At 42.2% G+C, this 23,929-nt stretch overlaps 1 protein-coding gene across 1 annotated transcript in view; it reads left to right on the forward strand.

Annotated features, from left to right (window-relative positions):
* Window positions 1–2,753: 2,753 nt before the first annotated feature.
* Window positions 2,754–23,929, forward strand: part of mcf2la (mcf.2 cell line derived transforming sequence-like a) — a 56,108-nt gene continuing 34,932 nt past the window's right edge. The window contains exon 1 of the mRNA XM_069675270.1: window positions 2,754–2,908. Within this exon, the coding sequence (XP_069531371.1) occupies window positions 2,797–2,908 (112 nt within the window). The 5' untranslated portion in view covers window positions 2,754–2,796. The remainder of the gene's footprint in view (window positions 2,909–23,929) is intronic.

Consider the following 23,929-nt stretch of genomic DNA (forward strand, 5'->3'; position numbering starts at 1 on the left):
TTCTTTGATCCATCCCCATCTTGATCAAATGTGCATATTTGTACTGCAGTACCGTATTTAATATGAATACAGCTTTATTTTAGATCAGTGTCCCATGTTTGTCCTCATGTTGTGAGTTGTTTGTGGAGTTTTTCTCATAGGTGATTTTTTTTACATGCATTTGCAAATGTTTTTATGCCTTTATTTTTCGAGTAAAATACACAGTGTTACTAATAAATACACCAGGATTATAAGTCTGTACAGTTCTCTCCTGATGCAAAGATCAGGAAACTGTTTTTGCATTTAAAAAACAGTATAAGCTGATTTAAATAATATGATTAAAGGTTAAACAAAACGATGCTGTAAGGTGTGATGTCCTTTTGAGGTCTGCTTTTGCTTTGCATGGTTTGGATCTGTTTGCTAATGCCTGTCAAATGAGGCCATGCTAGTGCTAGCTTGTTAGCATGCTCTCCTCATTAGTCAGGTGTTTTTCTCTCTTTACCGTGCAGTATGCGTGTCTGGGTTTGTTTTAGTCCTGATTTTTGTTTGACCTCAGGTCATATTCAAAGATCCTTGGTCCTTCTGTGTTTGTTTCTCGAGTTTTGGAGGAGTTTATCTTGTTAGCGTAGAGGAGCTAACAGTTCCTCTCATCTCTATGCTAACCTAATTAATGTGTCAATTTCTATTTCTATTCATTTAACGTTTTTATCGAAATATATCAGCAATTCAGTTGTTAAGAAGAGCTTAATTGTCAATAACCTCATTTAAAACCCAGAAAGACAGTAAATAAATGTGCTTTTCTTCCTAAATTAGTGTACTACTCCTTTAAATGTGGACAAGCGGGGGATCTATAGCTGTCTCTTAATGCTGACTCTCAACCCTGGATTGTGTGATCCTTGGACGCAGCCTTGCGTTTGGTGTTTGGTAACTGATTACCTGCTGTAGCCCTCGTGAGCTTATGTCTCAACACACCAGCAGAAGAAACGTATGTCCACTTGTTGGATAGCTAAAGGAAAGAAAACAGGCAGACAGAAAAAGGGGATTAGAAAGAGGAGCAGGTGTAGGACAGGTGATTTTTTGCATCATGTCTGCCGGGCTCTGCTGCGGCCGTCAGCCGGCAGAAAGAAAACAGAAGCATAAACACACGCAGACGTACACACAAGGTGAGTGGTGTCTTATTTTGATAAACTTTTATTCTTCTTCTGTGGCATTTTTCAATCGTCTGCTTTGTAACGGGGTCATTTAAGGATGAAGATTGTTAAACACTCAACATTAAGGTCACGTGGTTCAACCTGATCAATATTTGTCCTCATGAAGAACTCTCTCACAAAACCAGAGACCAGATAAGTCCGAGGATTAACGTCAGAGAGGAAGTTTATTTAAGAGCTTTTCTATCCAAATAATGTTAATCCCCTCCTGTTCTTTGTGTCTTATAAGGACTTCTGACCTGCAACATGTTGCCAAATCACATGTTTCTAGTTTCAGGCAGGGAGTTGGAGGAAAGAGAAGCAACTTAGAGGTGTGCGTGAGAGAGGTCACTGGCTGGACTTTAAACCCTTTAATTAACCTTTGTTTTAAATATGTGCTTTTATTTTGAAAGGATTCTGAATCAGCAAATTTTGTTGCACTTTCACATTCAAGTTAAAACCAGAAATGGACTAACCCACCGTGACGTCAACCTGCTGTTTTTTAGCCTTGCGTTTGGCATTTTAGCTTTTGCCATCTTGTTTTGTGGAGCAGGAAGTGACCATATTTGGGAGGTTGTAGCTGGAGTCCAGCAAAGGGTTATACTATCTATTGCCAAAGCTAATACTTGAGCTGGCTAATATGATAGTTAAAGGCAGTGTTTCCTACAGAATGAAATTGTATTTGTTGTGGTTGCAGACCAGACCAGGCTAGTGAAACGTAGCGGACTCGTTGCTCACCCTGGTTTCATTAAATAAGACACAAAAAGCCATCAACAATCAAACAAACATTTAATGTGCTGCCATGAATAAAGTAATGTGGGAAACACTAGACACGCTAACTAGCCAGGTATGGTGAGCACAGATGCAGATATTTGCTAATTAGTGCTCACTAAGGACTGAATATAAAGATGGCCGACGTGTCTCTACCTCCTCTCATTGTACAAATGTGAAGCTGCCATCTTGCTCGTCTGTATTCTGCAGTAGAGACCAGCTGGTGGACGTCCCGTCCCTTCCTCTACCCGACACACACCTTTACCTTGTGTCCTTGCCGTGTTGGTGCCCTCAGGTGGGCTCAGTCTGCAGCAGAGCAGCTTCCTGTGTCGGTCTGAAGCAGATATTCACGCTTATTGAAAGTTCAATGACTGCAGTGTTAGTGTTAGTTACGTCTCCTCTCGAGCTACAGAAACCAAAAACATTCTTTGTACCAGGCTGTAAACATGTTTTATTCAGCTGTAAACTTTTGTTATTTTAACATGGGGCCTAATGGGGAGTGACTCGCTCTTGGAGCCAGCCTCTAGTGGCCATTTGAGGGACTTCAGTTTAAATTCTGACTGATTACTTGCAGCTGATTTGAAGGCTATTTCATGGGAACCAACTTATCATTATTAGTCTCTTTCTCAGTGATGTATACGTACACAGACTTCCACAGAAGGAGGGAGGAGCAGAGGAAAGAGGAGTGGTGTGATTACTCTACTAACTTTGACAGGTGTGTGTGTGTGCACGAGCAAGACAAACAGAGGGAGGGTTTAGGAAATGAGGAGATCAGGATGAGGCGGAGGATACTTTCTCTCTACCTGTGGAGATAAAGGAGACGGTGAGGGAGGAAGAGGAGAGCAGACAGAGGGACGGGATGAAGGAACGCGCAGGAGAAGAGGAATATGACGGAGGGAGTTTTGTGTGCATCTCGCTGGAGGAGATGGAGAGCTACTACAGATACAGCCAGTGCTGCCAGCAGCTGCAGAGTGAGTTTTTAAAGGGATGTTTTAACTTTGGTCGCTTTTAAAGGCTCATGTTGAGTCTCTGTTAGGAAAGAAAACTGTTTCTTTAAGGCAGATTTTAGTCTTTACAAGTCTGTTTTAAAATGGCTTAACTCAAGTGGCAGAAAACTTGAATGCTTATGACTCGTTAAACACCGAATATGAGCTCTTCTCTGTTCATATTTGCAGCATTTAAAGCTGCAGCAGATCATAGAATAGTATCATTGTGAGTTATGTGCATAATCTGCAGCTTCTTCTAGTATTTGTGCTTGTTTTCCACATGATGATCACATGCAATAATATTATTTAACACAGTCTGTCTGAAAGGCAGAGTCCCGATCGTGAAGATTAGACTTCAAATTCCTGTCTGAAAAGGATCCAACTATTTGCGAACATCATATTTTAGTGTTGCATAACTGCCGATCCCATCCGGTGTTGTGGTAGTTGACTTATTCAGTGTCACTTATAGGACGGGCAGCAGCGTAATTACACCGCTTCAGACATTAAACACATTTAACAACCGATTTATAGGATGAAACATCTACAAAAAAGATTGTGAAACCAGGTCCTGCACATTCAAATTACTTTGCAGCTGATTCCAAGCAGAGGGAGCAGTGAACCTGAACGTCCCATCTCCAGGTTAGGAGATTTATAGACAGTTATTAGTAATAAATTCAGGCTGCACAGAGAGAGACTGAATGTAGGTCTGTAGATGTGTTTATATGACATAATAACTCTTATGAAAAGTCCGGCGTAACTACCTGCGTCATCCCTCAAACCAGAATCTTTCAGCATCAGTTCCCGCGTGTTTCCTTCATCAGACCCTCTCTGATGTCCTGAAAGCTCCTCTCTCATAAATGAAAGCATTCATTAAACTTGTGCTAACAGACAAACTTGCATCACAAGGACGTGATTGTTATCAAAGTTGAGTTTGGAGTTCACGTGTTTTAAAGGCAATGGTGGGACAACAGACAGTGTGGCTAGGTTGCTAAATCTACTATACAGCTTCTGTCCTTTTTTGTTAGGGTAATAATGGATCTTTAGGTTTTCCTAAAGCAGATGGTGTTTGATTTCGAGCTGTGTCGTGCAAAGTTTTTCGGCCTTAAGCCGGAGATATACTTGCTTTGGGATGGGGATGTGACAGGGTCGACACAGCAGCAGGGACAACAATGGCGGAAAGTTCTGAAGACGCTGATAGACCAAGTCCACAATGATCCACATCTGTACGATGTGTCGTTGCCACCGCACAGCGACAAACACGCCTGTCAAACAGCTGCAGACAGTTAAGTTCTGTTTTAGAAGTCGACGTGGAAACCTGCAAAACTAAATGGAAACAAGACCGGGACCGTTACGTCCGCGCACGGAGGAACATGTTGGAGAGACGGAGCGGACATCACAGTAACCTCCTCGAGTGGAGGTCGAGCCATGTCTGTTGTTTACATCCCGCACATACGGTAGTTGCGTCCAGCCTGAGCTCTCTGGTGCGCCCTCTAGAGGTATCCTCCAGTGACACGCGTAGTGCAAAGACAAGTATGTGAACTATTCCACTCATGACGCAGCCGATTGTGTACGCAAGACGCAAGGTTAAAAAGCAAGAATGGTTCAAGTTCAAATGTGGCCTAGTTTAGTTCCTATGTTGGCATTAACCGCAAGTTAAATGGTCCACTTGTAGCTGTAAGGTCGTGGTTGGCTTGGCTATTTATTTTGAAAGGTGGGACACTTTGGGAAACGTGGAGGAGCAAAGTTGACCTTAAATAAGGTTCACCTCAAACTAATGCCAGCTTAGCATTCCACTATATCATACAGCTAGGCTGGTGAGCTAACTTGACATTAGACACTAATTTATAAACAAACATGTTTAAGGGGTTAGATAACTTTCTATTTGACAGCAAAGGTTACTAATGTGTAACAGTTAGCCAGTTTCACTTCTCAAACTCACTGTTGTCTGTCGTGCTTTTCCAAGTTTACATACCTTCTTGTTGTTTGTTGATTAACATGACCTACTTTTATTATTATTATGTAAAAAAAAAAATTAAAATGAAACCATTGTGTGAAATGTTACCATTAGATGTGTTGTTCCAGAGTTAGCCTAAAGCTAATCTTCATCTGCATTCCCTTGACAGGTTAGCCGTTAGCATCTCCACTGTTGTGTAGCAAAGTATTCAGGAGCATAGGGCGCTAGAGACTTAAACACAGCTCAAGTATCAAAATAACCAGTTTCGACGTATGGTTTAGTTTGAACTTTGCACCCTTTAAAAGGGCACGTAAAGGCTGCTGTAGCTTAATAAAACATGCTGCTTGGTGCACATGATCTTTGAGCTTTGCTGGTCAGGTGCAGACACATTTGTACTTTGTTACTTGTCCGGTAAATGTAAAATATAAAGCTGCACAGCCGCCATCATTTCTGCCTCTGTAGAACTGCCTCTGTAAACTGCTACATCCTTGTTTACTCAGGGTGGTTCAATAAAAGGTGGCATAATTACCTGACAGCCTGTGTGCCTGTGTGGCAGCAAAAGGAGGTGTGTGTCTGCATTAGTAATAGACTGTTTGCATTGATCACGCACACTCCCATGTGTCTGAATCCGCCGTGCAGCGCTGGTTTTTCAGATCTCGGTGCCTGTCAGAGATGTTTGAGGTCTATTCTGGTCGTGTTCCTGCAGGCTTTGGTCTGTTTTTAGAGACCATGTGTGTATTTTTAGTAAGAGCTATTCTAGACCGGCTGTGTCTGCTCTTGGATCTAATTTTCCTCCTTTCTTTTGCAGCTTCGAAAATGCTGCAGAGTTATGTGTGCTTGATGTCGTTAATGTCCCAGCACCACTCATATGTCATATTTTATGTGCTGGTCATACGTCTTCTTTGTGACTTCCTGTGGCGTTTCCCTCAAAGATGATCCATCGTGACACACGCTGTCTTCCTCCCTCTTCTCAAAACTTCCTCTTTCACTCTTAATGATTCTCGTGATCCCATCATTTTAACAGGTTGTTTGTTTGACATCTTGTGACCTTCTGTACTTAAAATCCCCAATCATCAGCTGAGTTGTTGGTGTGACTGACTCTGACCCTTCCCGCTCACACTCCTCTTCTTATTCCCCATTTCTTAAGTATTTTCAGTCTAGTTTAAGTAGTGTTTTTTCAATGCTGTGCGTAAAGAGGTTCCAGAGTTATATCTGACTCCAGTGAGGCTGATGTACCCAGAATGCAATGGGTTCCAACAATTAAAGGATCAGACTCTAATCTTGCTTGTAGACTCCAAAAGAGGCGGCTGTAGCCTCTGGGTGTAAAAAGTGAAGCTTATGTGAACCTGCATTCTCTCCAGTGGCCACCAGGGGGCAAAAAGAAGTTAAATTGTATAGCAATGCTTTCAGTTCCATTTTGTGCCACATTCAGGCTCATGTACACATTTAGCATCAAGCTAAGACTTAAAATCAGGTTCTTTACCTCCAAACAAGCGATGACGAGCCGTTTCAGGCGATCAGCTCTTCTTCTTCCGTTCCAGACATCTGTCTCTGTTGTTTCCTCTTTCACTCTAAACTGCCGTTGCGAGGTAGGCGCTCATCACATGACATGCCAGCTCCCCTAAAAGTGAAGCTCAATCCTCTCCATCGCCCCCTGGGGGAGGGGCTGTTAGTTTTGTATGGGCGGAGCATTTTAAACGTCAGTTTCACTGTCAGCCATGTTTATTTAATCGTGATCGGAATTTATTATAAATTAATTGCAGTTCTAGTAATGTGCATCCAAATTCTTCTCCAAATATGGCCTCTTCAAGCTCCAAAAAATCCAAGATGGCGACCGCCAAAATGATGAACTTGAGCTTGTCGTCAAATGGACCGTCACAGTGGCTACGTCTAATTCTTTGAGACAGTCTCTGCTCTTGATTAATCAGGTCACAATCTGCAAAGATGATTCTGCAATTTGGCTCCTAACTGTTTCAGTTGTAGGAGGGTAACCGGCTTAGAAGTAAGAACATGTCCAGTCGACAAGCATTTAACGGCAGCCATGTTTCCTAGATTAGAGTTAGAAACTAAGGGAGAGACGTGGGATTAGTTTCTTCTGTCCTTCATATTTTGGTAGCACAGCTGTCGTCATATAATAAAAAGTTCATTATATTATGGTGTAGAAATGCTCTTTTGCAGTTCGGGAATGTGTTGCCTCTGCATCTTAAGGATGCCCCCTACACTGCCTGTCTTAAAACACCTATTACGATTACTACTTAATACACCAACGCCTATTTCCTGCTTGTATCTGATATTTTAACTTTTGTCACCTGTTGCTTTTAAATTTGCTTTATGAATAAAATAGAATTGGATAAGTCTCCTACAGATATTGTCCATCAAACTTCTCAGCCAACCTAATTGGAGGGCTGTGCCAGATTTGATCTTAATTGTAGTCTGCGCCTTAGACACACAGCTATCAGCTGTTTCTGTGTCTGTTATGTAATCAGAGCACCCTGGCTGTGTTGTTTTACTACAACATTTGGGTTTCAAGACTGACTGTCAATAAAGTTTTTGCACTCTGTCGACCGAAACTTAGAAGGGGGTTGCCTAAGAACACAGGCCTTGTGGCAGTTCTGTCACATGTTTGAAGCATGAGTATGAAGGTAGTCGTGTTTTATTGACTGGTGTCAGCTGTTTACAGTTTGATCACAAGATCATAATTGCTTTATTTCCCTGATACACTGCTCTTTCATAGACCTGACTATAAACTACTGAAGTCAACAGGTGGTTTGGATTGGTAGGCTTAGATCCTCAGCATGTAGTAAGTAGTATATTGTATTTCCTGCAGCTCTACCCTTTACTCTTACTTTAAACCTGTATTCATAGTTTTGATCTGCTCTTAATTTGTGTCTCTAAATAAAGTGTGTACTTCCTATATGACCCATCATTTAATTTACTGTTGCAGTGCTGTTGTCTTATTGTGTGTACAAATAAAGTTATTATCATTATGATTTTGCCTTTGGAGCTGCACAATATAATAACTTTATTTGTAACTGAGCATTAATGGATTGTCGTTACCTCAAGGACAAAAGTAACTAAGTGCATTTTTTTTTGCTATTGAATCATTTTAATGATGAAATGTAAGTGATTTACTGGTGTTGGTGTAAAAAGGTAGAACTGTTTTCAAAGTAAAACTAAAAGATGTCAAACAGATAAGTTGAGGACAGGTTGAACCTTTCTTGCTGAGGTCCAGGAACTCTTAACCTTTGGAGAGCAGAGCCACCAAGATGGGTTTTAAGTTCAAGCTGATTGTTGCCTGCAAAAGTAGACGTATCGGTCGGCACAGATTAAAACTGCAGCCTTCACTTTAGGTCGATTAAACATAGGTATCAACAGCTCGAGGGAAACAACTTTTCAAGGAGAATAAAAAGTTAAAGCTGTTCAACATTCATTATATATGATGCTGTTCTCTTCTTCTCTTTTAAAATCAAAGTGTGGTTTTCAGGGTCTTTATAATCCTCAAGAAGTCGTTGTAATGTCGACATTGACCTCCACTTGATACCTCGACTCAAGCACAGGTTTTGGTTACTTTAACACCTCTGGTCAGCAAAGAAGCGTTTAACAACACTCCACTTTACCAACACTCCAGCTACCAAAGATTCAAAACAAAGTTACTGCAAAAAGATTTCCTCTGAACAACTCAGAAGTTTACTCGCCACTGAATCATCCAAACCAATTTACAAGAAACAAAAATCTCATGACATTATCATTATCACAAACCTACCTAACTCTGCATTCATGAATAAAACCCCAGTTTAGCTCTACCTGTGCAGAAACTCCCTCTTTACTGTGAGCACAGATCGCTAATTAACACCTGTAACACTGCAGAGCACAGTGTTGACTTACTGTGATATTAGCAGGGGAGTTCAACTTTAACATCCAAGCTAAAAAACACCAACAAAGAAACACTGCTACTTACCAAACAACACAACAAGGAAGCAAAGAAAACACAGGTGGTCTTGAACCTTTGATCACTTCTGGAAGTTTCTGCCAGGTGCTATCATCACACAGGAGCAGTTGATTGGACTCTGGGTGCTTAAAACAAGGTGAATCAATAAAGCTTTGGGTTCTGCTGAATGTGGTATTCACTGAAGGATCAGGCTTTGTCAAGCTCGCCGGCAGTGTGACCTTTGCTACCTTTTAATACTCACAAATCACCCATGATCTTTTGCGTGGAAGAGCGGCTCACAGGTGTGCAGACAGGCTGTTCATATGGATGAGGTGAAAGTCAGTGCAGTGCTGTTTAGCGACGCACTGGATTCCCAGCAGCTTGTATTTACTCTCTCAGGCCTTTCTCAGATATATCAGAATCACACGTTCATCTTTATCTACAGTCATTTAAACAGGCACTGGAGGGAACACTCTTTAAAGGTGAAGCAAAAGCCAACAGGTAACCTGCAGCCAACTTTGTCGGAGGAAACACAAGCTGCCCACTTGTTCACACTTCTCCTCCACTGCTCGTTTCGGCCTGTGAGTCATTCTCGATTGTCCTCTTCCTGTTTACGCTCCAGCCGACCAATAGTGTTTGATCTCCGAGCGGAAGGAGGCGATAGTGTTTCGTCTCTGCCGACGCAGACGAAGGGGGGGAAAGTCTCAATAAATAATCCAGCTGGGAGTTATTCTAGCTGCAGTCTGCGCCACATCCCTCACACACAAACAGGTCTACTTTACATCCCGTATGCGCACACTGAAGTCTGCTCTGCATCCCATGTAAACACTTACTTGTCGTTGAGTATATTTAACTCAAAGGTGATGTTGGAGGCTTTGTCTGTGTCCGAATAAAAGCCTAAAGGAGGTGTAATCGCTGGAAGGGTGAAGCTGCTGGAGTTGTTGCAGCAGAGACAGGAAGTGAACCATTATAAACCCTCTGCTCTTTCCTGTCCTGCAGCATGCACGCCCGTCGGCTCCTTGATAATCTTTTCTCAGACTAGACTGAGAGATCTTAAATTGAACCTCGATGCAGCTCTTAATCTCACACACACATTGTTTTTAATCTCAGTGTGCCTAATCTCAGCCCTTCTACCTCCATTACCAAATGACATTACCATATTTTAGTCCATATTTTACTGCATGTAGTTGTTGATTGGTTTGGGTTTACACATGCTTTTTGTCGAGACTGTAAATATGGCCTGATGGGATTTCTATCAGACAGGTTGAGTAAGGGGTTTCCCTGCATGTGCACGTACATGTGATCATGGATTATCTCCTTTGTGCAGGTCAGCAGTGTTACAGCAGAGGTCTGAGGATGATTCTGCTTCATCTGAAGTCTTCATGTATTTATAGTAAACTGCTTCATGTTACTCTATTTTAAATGCACAGTTCTACTAATTAAGTAATTAAGTTGGAGCAGCAACTCCTGTTCTGTAAAGTGAAATTACTACTTTTTTGAATGGAGTCTGGTGGCTTTAAAGAGAGCGATGTCACAGCTGTTTCTGCACACCAGACTCCATTTAGAAAAACATTAATTTTGCCGTGCAGAACTCAGGAGTTACTGCTGCATTGATCAGTTAGTTTTTTGTGTTATACAAATATTGTCTTGCATACAGATTAACTTTTTAAATCAAAAAGTCAGACAATAACATAAACAAACTAACCCTTTATGGAGGCAGAAGACCAGCTACTCCTGTGTTCTGCAAGGTAAAATTACTACTTTTGTTAATGGAGTTTGGTGGATTTAAAAAGAGCTGTTTCTGGACCAGAAAAACATGAATTTTGCCTTTCAGCACACAGTAGCTGCAGGCCTACTGCTGCTTTGATTAGTTTGTTTGTTAGTGTGTTGTTATGTGCAAGTTTTTGATCCAAAAAGTCACAAGATAACACAACAAACTTACCTTTTAAGGCAGCAGAAGAACAGCAGCTCCTTTGTTCTGCCAGGTTAAATTGCTGATTTTGTCAGTGGAGTCTGGTGGCTGCGGATGTAGCGATGTTACAGCTGTTTTAGGATTCTGTCAGAGGCAAAAAAAAACACTTTCTGAGGGATACAAGTTACTAAGACAGGTTCATCTTTACATTGAGTCAAGGACACAAAATCTCATCAAGAATTTGAGGAAAAAGACAACATGGAGGCGAAACAAAAAGATTTTAACGTCCAGATTTTAACCTTTGATGCTGACAGTTTTGGTTACACGAACTCTCCCTCTGAAGAATGCTGGAGATGGTGTCTTCCAGGCTTTGAGAGTACGCTCTTTTGGTAGCATCATGCCCATTAATAAAGCTGTTTGAGTTGGAGCTTAGACACAGGAGAGAAAGTGCTTTAATGAACCCCCCGAAAAGTTAAACATCTCTTGACCTGAATGAGTCGAAATTTCCAAAATAAAAGTACCTGATTTACAGGATCTTCTGACGGCAGTGAAACAAGGTGAACTGAGCTGACCTTTTGTCTGCTGACTCGTTCAGTCGGGATGTTCTGTAAAAGACAAACAGCACCAACCACTCCTAGTGTGTCAAAGTTTGAGACTCAAACCAGGAACACGAGGATGTTGATTGAAATTGTATCGACAAATGTTTGCAGAACAGAAGGCGCAATTTCTGAGCGTTATTGTGGACTTAATCCCTGTTTCCCTGCTTTTAATTGGCTGTGATGTGAGGAGTTACTGTCTTCTTTATGTGCAGGGAAAAGGGCAACATGTTGAAGAAACAGAGGCAACAGAATAACAGCAGGGCCGCGTTTTATGAATTGAGCTCCTGAGGGTCTTTTCACAAGTCCAGCTTCTCACAGCCTCTGTGCGGCACGCTGGGTCCCCCTGCTGTCCTCACTGGCAGTGTGTGTGTGTGTGTGTGTGTGTGTGAGAGAGAGAGAGAAAGAGTGTGTGAAAAGCAAAGCCTCAGTTCCCTCTGGCACATTGAGTCTTGTGGTTGAGCTTTGTACACACATAAATAATGTTTACTTTATATCCGCCTAATTTGAGCCCAGGTTTAAGTGTACCACTCTGCCAGCGTGATGCGTTCAAGTGCTGGTTTGCAACAGACAAATGGACGTAATTAGCCTGGGTAACACCTTAATGTCTCTAAAAGTAGATTTATTGTTATGTCAATGTTTGTAATATCCACTTCACATTTAAATCTCCATCTTTAAAGTCCTGGAGGGGAAGTTAAGATTAAAACATATAACACATAGACACAGAGATACAGTCAAAGTAAATGTGGAGTGAGTTTCACTGTCTCTAAAACAATGTTCAGCCTTCAGGAACAGAAGAAATACTGAAATGATGAAATAAAAAATTAGGTTGATAGAATAATTCGCCTTAAATGTAATAAAAAAGCTGCTTTTTAATAGATGCATATTTAATCATGAAGATAACTGAGAGTTCAATGAGATAAATTCTACTTCTAAGTTGGATGATGTTCTGGATTATGAAGCTGGATGTCTCCTGTCTTACACTGAACAAATACATGCATGCACTTTGTAACTTTGGCCAAACCATTGTGTAATAGAAACATTTAGATTATATGAGTTCCTTTAATTTCTTTGAGTATTAAAAATAAAGAGACATGAGGAAACTAGAGTGTGTTCACCATCGCTAAAACTATCACCAGCCCGGAGCAAATAAAAACTTAACACATGGCTTAACCTGAAAAATGATGCTTCTAAAAATAGTTATCAAGATACCTTCAGGGTTAACTTAGGTACTACGAAGCTGGTTCACTATGGTGATCTACCCTGGTAACTTATGCTGAACACCCAACCCGCTCCGGAGCAGGTTATGTTACGAGATAAGAGATCAACCTGAACTCATCAGCTCCTGCTGACCAATCAGGTCTCTTGATTCAGGAGCTCTGTGAGCAGATGGTGAGAGAGATTTTATGAAGTGTATTTATTGTGCTTTACTGATAAATCCACAACAGAGGCTGATAAAACACTGAAGCCTGAAGATCTTTTGTACTCATAAGATATAAAAGTAAGCATTCGTACTGCTTTAAATTGTTGTTTTATGGCTGTTTATTTTTTATTTGCTCCATGAGTGCGTATTAATCTAATGTAATAGGCTACACTAGTGTTATTATTTATGGTGCTCTAATGATGGAGCAGTGATAGCTACTATTAGATCTGCTTTTTTTTAGCTGTTTGTCCTTCCTGCTTTCATAAAATCCTAGTTTGCTCTGAGTTTGTAAAATAAGCCAATCAGCTGACGGCAGACTTGTTTGGATCGGTCGTTTGCTCCAAACAACGGCCCTTTAATGTGAGCGCGCTCATAGAAACCCGTATCGAGCTGATAACCAGCATCGTGTGACCGTTTAGCGCGACCCCTTCTGTCAGGTTAAGTGAAGCCAGATCAGGAAGAGAGACCCCGGGTTTACTGAACTCGTTTCGTAGCCCCGGCACTCGCTCTTCCAGAAAACAAGACAACACATCATCATTTAGCAGATCAAAGCAGAATCTGAAACTTAATTTGCACCAAAGAGGCTTTAAGGTTGGCACCGGCATATGAGCCTTTTTTTGTACTGAATAACCCCTCATGCATCCTCACTATAACTCTTCTGTTTGTCCTGTTTAAAACAGGAACATCCATCATATAAAGCTGATTAACATCGATGAAGAGATCATTAAGTCGCAGCGATATTTCAAACTGCTTCATGTTCAAAACAAGGAAATTTAATAAAGCAGAAATCAACTCATCTTTCTACTTAATGTAATAAAACCACACTGGATACGGCGAGTCCTTTAACAGTTAATATAACAATCTGATTTTCTATTTAAACTGCAGAAAAATGTTCTGCTTTATTGTTTTCAGAGACCTCCGTCTCCTGTGTCAGTGAAAACAGTGAAATGTGAACCTGGGGGGCGGGTCTCTGAAGCTCCGCCTCCCTGGCTGGCACAGACAAGGACGGGGGGAGGTGTGTGTGTGTGTGTGTGTGTGTGTTTCTGTGTGAGTGTGAGAGCCGCTCCGTGCAGCAGTGACAGCTCAGTAAGCGGCTGAACTCCTCGCCTGTGCAGAATGGACCGCCTGAACTTCCACCGCGATGTGCTCTGACAGGATGTGTGTGAGAGTGTTTTAAAGTGTGTGTGTGTGTTTACATGTGTGTCAGCGAGGCATACATGAACCGGCAACACGATGGCTCTGAGTCTGAACCGAGTGTCTCAACTCTGCCACGATATCACCAGACTGTGGCTGCAGCTGAAGATGATGACAGGTGAGAGAGAGAGGGTGTATCAGGGTGTGTGTGTCAGTTTGTTTATTGTGTGTGAATAAGTTCTACAGAGAGAGATATGAGATGAGAACCATGCAGGTGCTTTCCAGTGTGTGTGTGTGCAGTGTTTGGCTATATTTGAACACCTGGGCAGCGTGTGATGCCACAGCGCTTCGTGTTTGTCCAGTTTGCTTCCATCCAGCTATAAAAAAGTCTTCCTTGCAGCCTGTAATGTTTATTATAACCCTGATGATGGAATTAACTCTTATGTGCGAGGGTCTTAAACTGTAAAGATTTTCCTGCAGGGTTAAGGAGGGTCACTGAGAGCTAAGAATTGAAATTATCCTCTGTTATACGCCCCGATATAATACTGCAACAATGCCTGCAAATATTGATGCATTTTAAAAACTTAGTTGCGGTCAGGTTTGTGGATCTTTTCTTGACATTGCTTTGAAGCCAGGCTGCAGTCAAGACCACTGAAGTCAAGCCCCAGACAAGTCGTAGCTAGAAGAGTTTTAAAATTAAGTCAAGAGTCTAGAAACACCCAACAGTAGCCTCTTATACTCTGCCAGTTCAAGGCGGGATTATTACACCTCTGTTACGTCTCAGTTGTTCCACCTCTGAGTTGGCATCGGAGGTAGTAACACAGAAAAACCTGCCAATACTTGGCTTTGATGCTTAGTGGGAAAGGCTACAATTGGCAGGCGCGGGTCACATGACTCTGCAGTAGACCCGGGTAATTATCGCCTCGTCTCCAATCGGCATTGATGGGAACACAAAACCCGTGTCGTCACGCTAATCTCCGCCCCCTTTCCGGCGCGATGCTATGCTCCGTCGGTAACTTCTGCGACTCCTCGTCATCTCAGCTACAAATTCCGCCCGAGCAGCGCTCGAACATCGCTCCAAATTTGTCGAGTCGAATGAGTAACAGACACAATAAAGACCTAACCACCGTAACATCTTCACTGTCTCCGGAGCGTTTGTGACGTCAGACGGCGACGCAGCAGAAATGAGAGTATACACCACTGGCGATGAAAAAACATTTATTAGCGGGTCTTCACGTGTCTGAAAATACGTAGCGAAAATATTTATGTACATCGCACCAGGGTTGCTTTGTCTGATGTAAAATGGCAAAGGTAGCCTACTGGTGAGCTTCGCTTTGGCGCTGTGACGGGATTGCAATGTCAAAAGGGCTGTTGTCTCTTTAATATTCTTCATACTGTTGTCTTTACAGTGAGAGTCATCTGAGATTTAAATGCTGTTTGGTCCTTTTGATTTAGAGAAGTTTGAAGTAGGAAGAGGACGCTACATCCGATGAGATCAACAGGACGTGTGACGTAGTGGTAGACGTTTGAAAGCTTCTCTTGATGAAGCGACCAGACTTCACCAAAGCAATAAGGACAGAAAACCGCTTCCAGAAAGGACTTTGAGGGGTACTTACAGCGTCAAATTCTGAAGCGTAGGGCCGCTGACCGAGCTGTCATCAATGTTCATGTTGTAAGAAACCTGTGTATAGAAAGTAATTTAGTGTAAGCATCAAAGAACACTATTTTTCAGCAGTTAAATCTTCCTCTTAGAACATATTTTTGGCGTCTATGTAAAAAGACGAACTCTCAGGTTGAGCAGGAAGCAGCAGCTTTATGAATCATCCTCTTGGGACCTTGAATATCTGAAGAAATCGTCGCTCTCTGGCCTCTGCTGTAGCTGTAAATACATATAGGAGGAGGAGGTGTTCAGTCAGGCAACACTCTTACAATAACACACATTATTGCACATGCACAAACACAACGCACCCATCATCAGTGTGCAACAAATAAAGGAATGTAGAGGCAGTTTACACAGGAGTGAATGAACTTTACTTTGATTTGCCAAAGATGCTTCTTCCTGCTGAAGGCCGTACAGTCCATCACACGCTTATGTAACTCACTGTAAAGTGGAGACATTTGTCCCGAGGTCCCGAGTGTGTGTCGGAGTGATGCTAACGTGAGGTTTGTGCGTGCTCGGTGCAGCACACTGACAGCATGTTAATCACGTCGCTCCCATTAACAGCGTGTTTCCTCTCTTGTCAGTCGGGACAAAAAGCTTTTGAGAGTTTGAACGTCAACATCTCCTCCCCCTTAGTTCCACTCTCAGCCGTGTGTGTGTGTGTGTGTGTTCGTTGGTCTCTTTCTCTCTGCTGCTCTGATTAGCACTAATAACAAACGGCGTTGACGCTAACCTGCAGAGATTGTGACGCGTTTTCTTTGCCCTCTGCAGGCGCCTGCAGGTGTGTTTAGTTCGTGTCGCTGTGCAGAAGCAGCGATCGTGTTCGCTCTACTGACAGATGGACGGTGAAAGCATCAACCTCTCCTCGCGCAGCTTTCTGCCAAATCAAGATTAGAAGTTGAAAAGTCTCGGCTAATCTCCCACAATGCAATCTGTCCTGTGCTGCTTTAAAATCACCTGTGTGCGCTGGGCTGAGCAGCAGCTGTTGATGTGTAATTGTACCTTTGATACAATAGTTTCTAGTAAAACAAAAGGACTGTATGAAGAGACAACAAGAGAACATGATCAATAAGTCGATCCAGCTGGATTAGATGAAGTGGACGGGATGAATCTTTAATGACCCCTGAGGGCGGATCGGATGATCGCAGCAACAAAACACTTTAAATCTAACAAATTGGCTTTTACAGAGCAGGAGCAACATGTTTATCATGCTAATACACTCCTCAGAGACCAGCTGGAACGCACATTAAACTAAATTTAGCTGTTTCCTTGTTCAAAGTCCATATGATGTCTGATTAATCTGATACCAGAGGAGGTAATTGTGCGGAGCATTCACATTAAGCAGGGTTAATGAGGTTGCACAGCCTGCAGCTGCTTAAACTCTTTACCGCTTGCTTGTATGTTGTTTTATAAAAGCTCTTTTTATGCAGAGATCCCTTCAAATAATCGTACGGTGGCCTGCAGTTTATGCACTTTGCTATTTTTATACTGAACCAAACAATGGCGGCATATTGCACCCTGAGTGTAATTTGAGACAACATGCTCTGGAAGCTAACGGCTGACATGCAACAGTGTCAGCGTCTATTGTGAATTATAATTACTGACACTGACAGAGGGGAAGGTAGGGGTGTGCATCTGATACGCTTCTTGATACATGGGCTACGATGCGATTCATGCACGATACATTTTAACTTAGAATGATGCAACTTAGTGCAGTTCTTTCTTCACATTAATTTTCCTTTATAAATTAGATTAAACTAATTCTATAAAAGGAGCTCTGCAAACTGATATATTTCATTAAAGACAAGACAATCCCAAGTATTTCTTTACTTTATGGGATGGGGTAAAACTACGGTGGCCGACGAGGGCAATCGCGCTGCTACAGCAGGTGTGTTTTGTTTTCTGTTGCGTTTGATGCATTTGTTTTGGCTTTTTGCATCGTTTCTTGCATCGTTTCTTCTAATGGAAAAACCGCTTGGGTCGTTGTAGCGCCACCGTAAAAAAAAACGCCCCTAAAACTTAAAAACAAAACTTTTTTTTTTTCTTACTAACAAGATGCAAGAAAAACGCTGTTGGAGAGAGCTCTGTGTGCCTGCGCGGACAGGAGCGCCATGAGCATGCAGGTGTGGGAATGGTTGCACATGACGTCCAGGCATTGGTTGTTCTTGCCGTTCACATTCTCAGTAGCTGTAGGTTAGCCGCTAACTTCTTCTCCTTCTATTTGAATTAGCTGCTAACTGCTGGTGATTCACACATAATATACGTCCTTAAAGAGACAGTGCCGGAGTTCCTACACTGAAGCTAAACTAAGCAGACGGGGTCACGATGAGTACCACGTACTTTATCCACTTAAAGAGTCCTACATATAAACTATTATTTCAGTTTCAGTGTACGCTGTATTTCAGCTTTAGTTAGACAGCCCTTTCCCTCTGCACTATGTCTTTCTCTGCGCCACGGCCCTGTATACCTATGCACTATTATCTACTTCTGTATCTACTGTAAGTAGTACCTCATACAACCCCACTTCAAAAAAACAGAACAATGCCTTTAAAAACCCTTCTGCCATTGTTCTGGCTTCCTCATTTTACACCGCCGTCACATTGACTCAGGTGCTGCCCACGCTGCAGGCCTAAAGGCGGAAAAACATCCACCCTTCATTCTGCCTCTGTTTGTTTTATTCAGAAAAGTAAGCTAACATTTCCACCTTAAACAGACTGTCTAAAAATATGTTGATATCAGCACGTAAATAGTTGTTATTAAAAGTCGTCGTGCACTCTCTACCCAGGCGCCACCCCTCTCCTAAACCACACAGAGTTTTTCCAGGAGGTGAGAATCCGCCTGACACAGTTTACCTCCTGTTGTGTGCCACATGTGTGAAAGGTCAACTTCACATGAGAAAACGCAACGTTTTAGTGGATATATTTTGACACTTACTCACAAATGTAACCCAAGAACTTATCTGTGAAAAAAAGGGATCTGAACGTGCCCTATGGGATCTTGTTCTTTAACATGCTGTTCATGTAGGCTTTGAAGGAAGGATCACTTTCTGTGCAGGATTGTTGACCTTTCGATAATGACCTACTTCTTCTTAACAGAGATACAAAACCATGTCCAATGATTAGCATCAGATTTCTTTGGGAGTGTTATTCTCCTCCTTGGATATTAGGGTTGATTTGGTTATGTCAAACTGTATAGATGATTCTTGTGTTTGTAAATCTGGGCCTATATTTTCTACATATTTTAGGGTCTTAATGACTAATAAGTAATGCAATGGTAGACCAGAAACTCCTGTGTTCTGCAAGGCAAAATTAAGGTTTTTGTCAATGGAGTCTGGTGGCTTTAAAGAGAAAAACGTTACAGCTGTTTCTGGCCACCAGACTCCATTGACAAAAGTAGTAATTTTAAGTTGCAGAACACAGAAGTTGCTGGTCTACTGCTGCCTTGATCAGTTAGTTTTTTGTGCTATGCAAATAATTAGTGGCAACCAAACTAACCTTTATAACACCAAAGTCAAGCAATAACACAAACAAACTAACCTTTCAAGGCAGCAGAAGACCAGCAACCTCCGGTGGTCTGCTAGGTAAAATCAGTGTTTTTTTAAGTGAGGTCTGGTGGCTTTTAAAAAATAGCCTTTAACCTTAATAAAGCTTGCCCATAATGTTGTCAGAGACTTTGAAAAATAATCTGAGCCTGTCTGTGGCAGATACTTGGACCAGGTGCATTTGCCGTAAAGATGACTTTGCAGCCTGGTTTTGCAGCTGCAGACTGAAGCGATCTACTAAATCTATTCCAAAGATGTCCGCACCTATAAGTCATATAGACCCTACAATTTGTAAGAATAGGGCCCAGGTTTAACACCACTGGAATTCCCCATTATGCTAAATAACCATGCAAAGATCCATGCAACAATGATCTAAGGACAAGTAAAGTTCAGGTTACATCCACAGATGACCCACTACCCCCGAAACATCTTGAAGTGAATCAGTGACCTTTAAGGCTGTTATAGAGGAGAAGTGTTGCTTTCAGTGCATGATGTCATTGTGTAAAAGAGTCGTGTCAAGTTTTTCCAACAGCTCAGAGTTTCTTTTAGGGCAAGTAAAAACACCGTCCTGCTGGATTCTTCCCTTCGCTCTCTCTGTGTCTGTCATTTCATGTTGCTCTTTGTTCTCCGTGCTGTAATGAGAGGTGGTCATGGCCAGAGGCAGCTTAAACAGGCTGCCTTTAAAGTTTACCCTAATGGTGGACGGAGAGGAAGGGAGGAGGATGAGGAGCTAAAGCCACAAGACTGCGAGGACATGCTTTGTAGTTTAGTGAGCTACACCGCAGATGTCTCAACCACATCCAGTGTAAATTTCCATACATTTTCATGAGCCTGCAGGTCTTTATGCAGGTGAAGGCTCAGTGCCACTGTGCTATCAATTGAGACATTTAGTAGGATAAAACTTGGCAACCTTCTGCCCTATCACAGGCTGTGTGTTTTCGGTTTAACTTAAAGCAGGGCGGGGCAAAGATTGGGACATGAGGACCTACTTTTATGTTTTTAAAAAGGCAGCATATTTTTGTGCTGACAAGAAAACTTTTAGGGGAAAAAGTGTCTGTGCAGAACCAGAATCAGCTATTTCCAGGCTCATGTTAGCTAGCAGAAATGAGCTATTAGCTTACTAGCACCTGCGTTAAGGTGCATGAACATGCCAGGTTCAAATAACGATCAGAAAATTAATTAGACATGGATGGAAAGTGTGCAAAGGGACAAAATTAAGCTGCAGGAATTAATATTCCCAACTGAGATATAGTCCGCCATTAAAATCACAACTTGGCACTTTTAAACTACAGGTTTTGCATGCATGTTTGCATGTTTATTGGTGATATTCAGAAGTGCTTTATGCAGGTATTAACTTCAGTGTTTATGCAAATTCTGCTAGCAGCTGCTGGTTGCACCTGAACTTCTCTTCCTCTTGTATCTGACCGTGCAAAAGATGTGCACTCAAATGCGTCACATTTTCCTTGAGTTTTTACATTATCAGACACTTGAAGAACGACCAACTGGTCCTATACAAATGTAGATCCTTTGTCAATCAAATGCATGTATTTATGGATGCCCGACAAACCCAGATGATGGAATCTCAGTTAATTGTTGTTACACGTTGGATTGGAACTGGGCCTCTGAGCGTTTGCATGTGTTGTGACGGCTGTGCAGACTGCAGATTGGGGGACACTATTTATAGGCTAGCAGCAATTAGCCATTAGCTTACTAGTACCTTCCTCAGGGTGCACAATCATGCTAGGTTCAAATAAAGATCAGAAAATGTAATTAGAGATAGAAAAGAGTGCAAAGGGAGTTAGTAAAGCAAGAGTTTGACTGCAGGAAATAATGCTCCCTTGGCCTTTTTAGACTACAGGATTTGCATGCATGTATGCATGTTTATTGGTGAGCTTCAGTTTAAGTAAGTGCTGGTTTGCAGGTGTTGCCTTCAGTGTTTATGCAAAGTTTTACTGAACTTCTCTTTGTCTTTATTTTGACCAATCAAATGCATGTATTTATGGATGCCTGACAAACCCAGATAATAGAACCTCAGTTAATTGTTGTTGCACGTTGGATGGGAACTGGGCCTCTGAGCGTTTGCGTGTGTTGTGACGGCTGTGCAGACTGCAGACTGGGGGACAGTAGTGTGTTGTTTCGCCGAGATGATGATGATGCCACCTTCTATTCAGTGGATGAGGGCTCGGTGCCAGTGACAGACTCGGGCCTGAAGTCATTGTTCTGATTCGAACAATCGCTGGGCACGTCACTTTCTGCTTCTTGGCTTTACCGAGACATGCATGCTGGAACTTGAATCTACAGCAAGACAGCAGAACAATAGAAGTCAAGCAGGAAATGTTATGTGCACAAATGATCTGGGATGCTGCAGTGCATCTCACATAATGCATTAAAGCAATAGTACTAATGTTTGTCTGGATGCTGTTTTCCCTGATCCACGTCAGTTTAAGCCGAGGTCTGGGCAACACACACACATACACATACATGCATGAACATACACACACACCAGGCCTCTGTTGGCCCTATGACCCAGTTGTTGTTTTGCATGTTGCATGTGTGTGTATGCCAGACCCGTCCTTTATGTGCTCGTGTGTGTGTGTGTGTGTGTGTGTGTATGAGACAGATGGGGCTTCGGTAAACCCTGACTATAATGCCAGATAATAGAGCTCAGATTCCCTCACACAAGTGCACACACACACACACACACACACACACACACAGCTGCAGAGCGACTGGCAAATCCGTCCTTCCTTACATGTAAATAAACACACATGCAACTGACCATGTCTTTGCTGGCATTTGATACCAACACAGCAACTCCCAACCCCACCCGTACACACCCTCACCACACACACACACACACACACACACACACACACACACACACACACACACACACATGCACCCTTCTCCAACCTAGTGCCTTCAAGTCTACATTCTTAGTCGCTCCTGTGCATGTGCTGCATACCAGGGCAGCAGACGGAGAGCTGACAGTCTCCATGCCGGACGTCTGTCTCTGTGACATCACTCTTTGGTGCTTTTATTTTGAAAGTCTCGATCGTCACCTTTTTAAAGCCGTATCATAGGCAATACTTAAATGTTCGCGCACAGGTTAAAGCTTGTGATCTCATTAATTCCCTTTGAAATCAAATTAGATTCCTCCAGCTGGCTGCAGCAAAACAGGCTGTAGAGGCTGCAATGTAATCCTTTGACCTGATCAAAGTTTGTCCACTTAAATGCTTGTTTTTTCCACTGACAGGCTCAGATTGTTTTCATAAGTGTCTGACAACATTACAGAAAGGATCCCTACAGAGATAGACCATTTTTAAGCTTAATATGCCTTTAATTTCTACCAGAAACTGCTGTTTCATCGCTCACTTCAAATCCACCAGACTCCATTGACAAAAACAGCAATTTTACTGTGCAAAACACAGGAGAGGCTAATGGACTGCTGTCTTTACTGGATAGTTTTTTTGTGATATTGTGTGACTAGATTGTAAGTTCGGGTCCAACACAATATTTTTGTAACACACAATAACACAACAAAGGGACCAATTGTGGCAGAGATGGACCCGCAGCTCCTGTGTTCTGTGAGGTAAAATTGCTGTTTTTGTGAATGGAGTCTGGTGGCGTTTAAGGGAGGGATGTTTCTGGTTTCAGAAAAGCATCTTCCTCTTAAACAAAAATGTCTATCTCTGCAGGGATCATTTTGTTATGTTGTCAGACACTTAAAATAGGTCCCAGGTAAAAAAAAAATGTAATTGTTATTTAATCCAAGCGACAACAATCGTGAAAGTAATCAGTGGAACCTGATAAGGGTTATCTATTTCCTAGACGACTGCAATGTGTGTCTGTTTCTGTGTGTTTGCTCACCATGTCATGCTTGTTTTTGTTTGCACAGTCCTCAGTCAGGGTCTCGTGTCTGTGTGTGTGTTTGAGTCCACATCAGACATCTCTCCTGCTTCCTGTGGCTTTGACCTTTGACCCGGCACCAGCTCTGACGGCCGTGAACCAGCGGAGAACAGCTTGCAGCCATCTTTGAACTGACAATGTGTGTTTAGCAATGAAAACCTGTCGGAACATGACTGAAGAAAAGGAGGAGGAGGAAGTGTGTGTGTGTGTGTGTGTGTGTGTGTGTGTGTGTGTGTGTGTGTGTGTGTGTGTGTGTGTGTGTGTGTGTGTGTGTGTGTGTGTGTGTGTGTGTGTGTGTGTGTGTGTGTGTAATGGACTGCAGCTTTATGATGACTTAATCGGGCCGCTGCCTCAACTCCACTGAAGTGCGTCTTGTTTGATAAATTGAGTTTTTACAAATTACATTGCAGAGAAGTGTTAGAGGTAATGAAATCCAAATACACACACGCACACAACCTGAAGAGTCCTACTGTACTGACTCATTTATCCTGACTGTAAGGGGATGATATGCTGAGACGGATGACACAATCAGTCTGCATGCTCTAAATAAAGACTGTGTTTTGCAGGGATTTGAGTCAGTTTGAAGCTGCTACGTTGCATGCTTTAGTTAAATCATTTTGCATATTGATTTAAGCAGAAATATTGACCAGATAAACTTTTATTTTGGAGGGTTAAACTCAAAACATTGAGTCATGGCCTATTTTCTGCTAACTTCCACCTGTTTGTGCTGCACTTCCTCTTGATCGCTTCCCTCCCGGTTTATTTGACAATGCTGTGAGAAAAAGAAGGAATAGAAATGGCAGGTCCGTGCGACATCCTGAAACTGATTGAGATGGCAACCTCTGAAAGCTCAAACATATTCGGTTTTTGTTGAAGTCATAGTCTTCCAGTGAGTTGTTGTGTTAGCTGCTGTGGTGAAAAGTAAGTTAGCTAGTTATTGACCAGAAGC

This window comes from Semicossyphus pulcher, unplaced genomic scaffold, assembly GCF_022749685.1.
Source record: "Semicossyphus pulcher isolate SPU_LCO1_2020_fin unplaced genomic scaffold, fSemPul1.0.p SCAF_24, whole genome shotgun sequence".
NCBI classification, from domain to species: domain Eukaryota; kingdom Metazoa; phylum Chordata; class Actinopteri; order Labriformes; family Labridae; genus Semicossyphus; species Semicossyphus pulcher.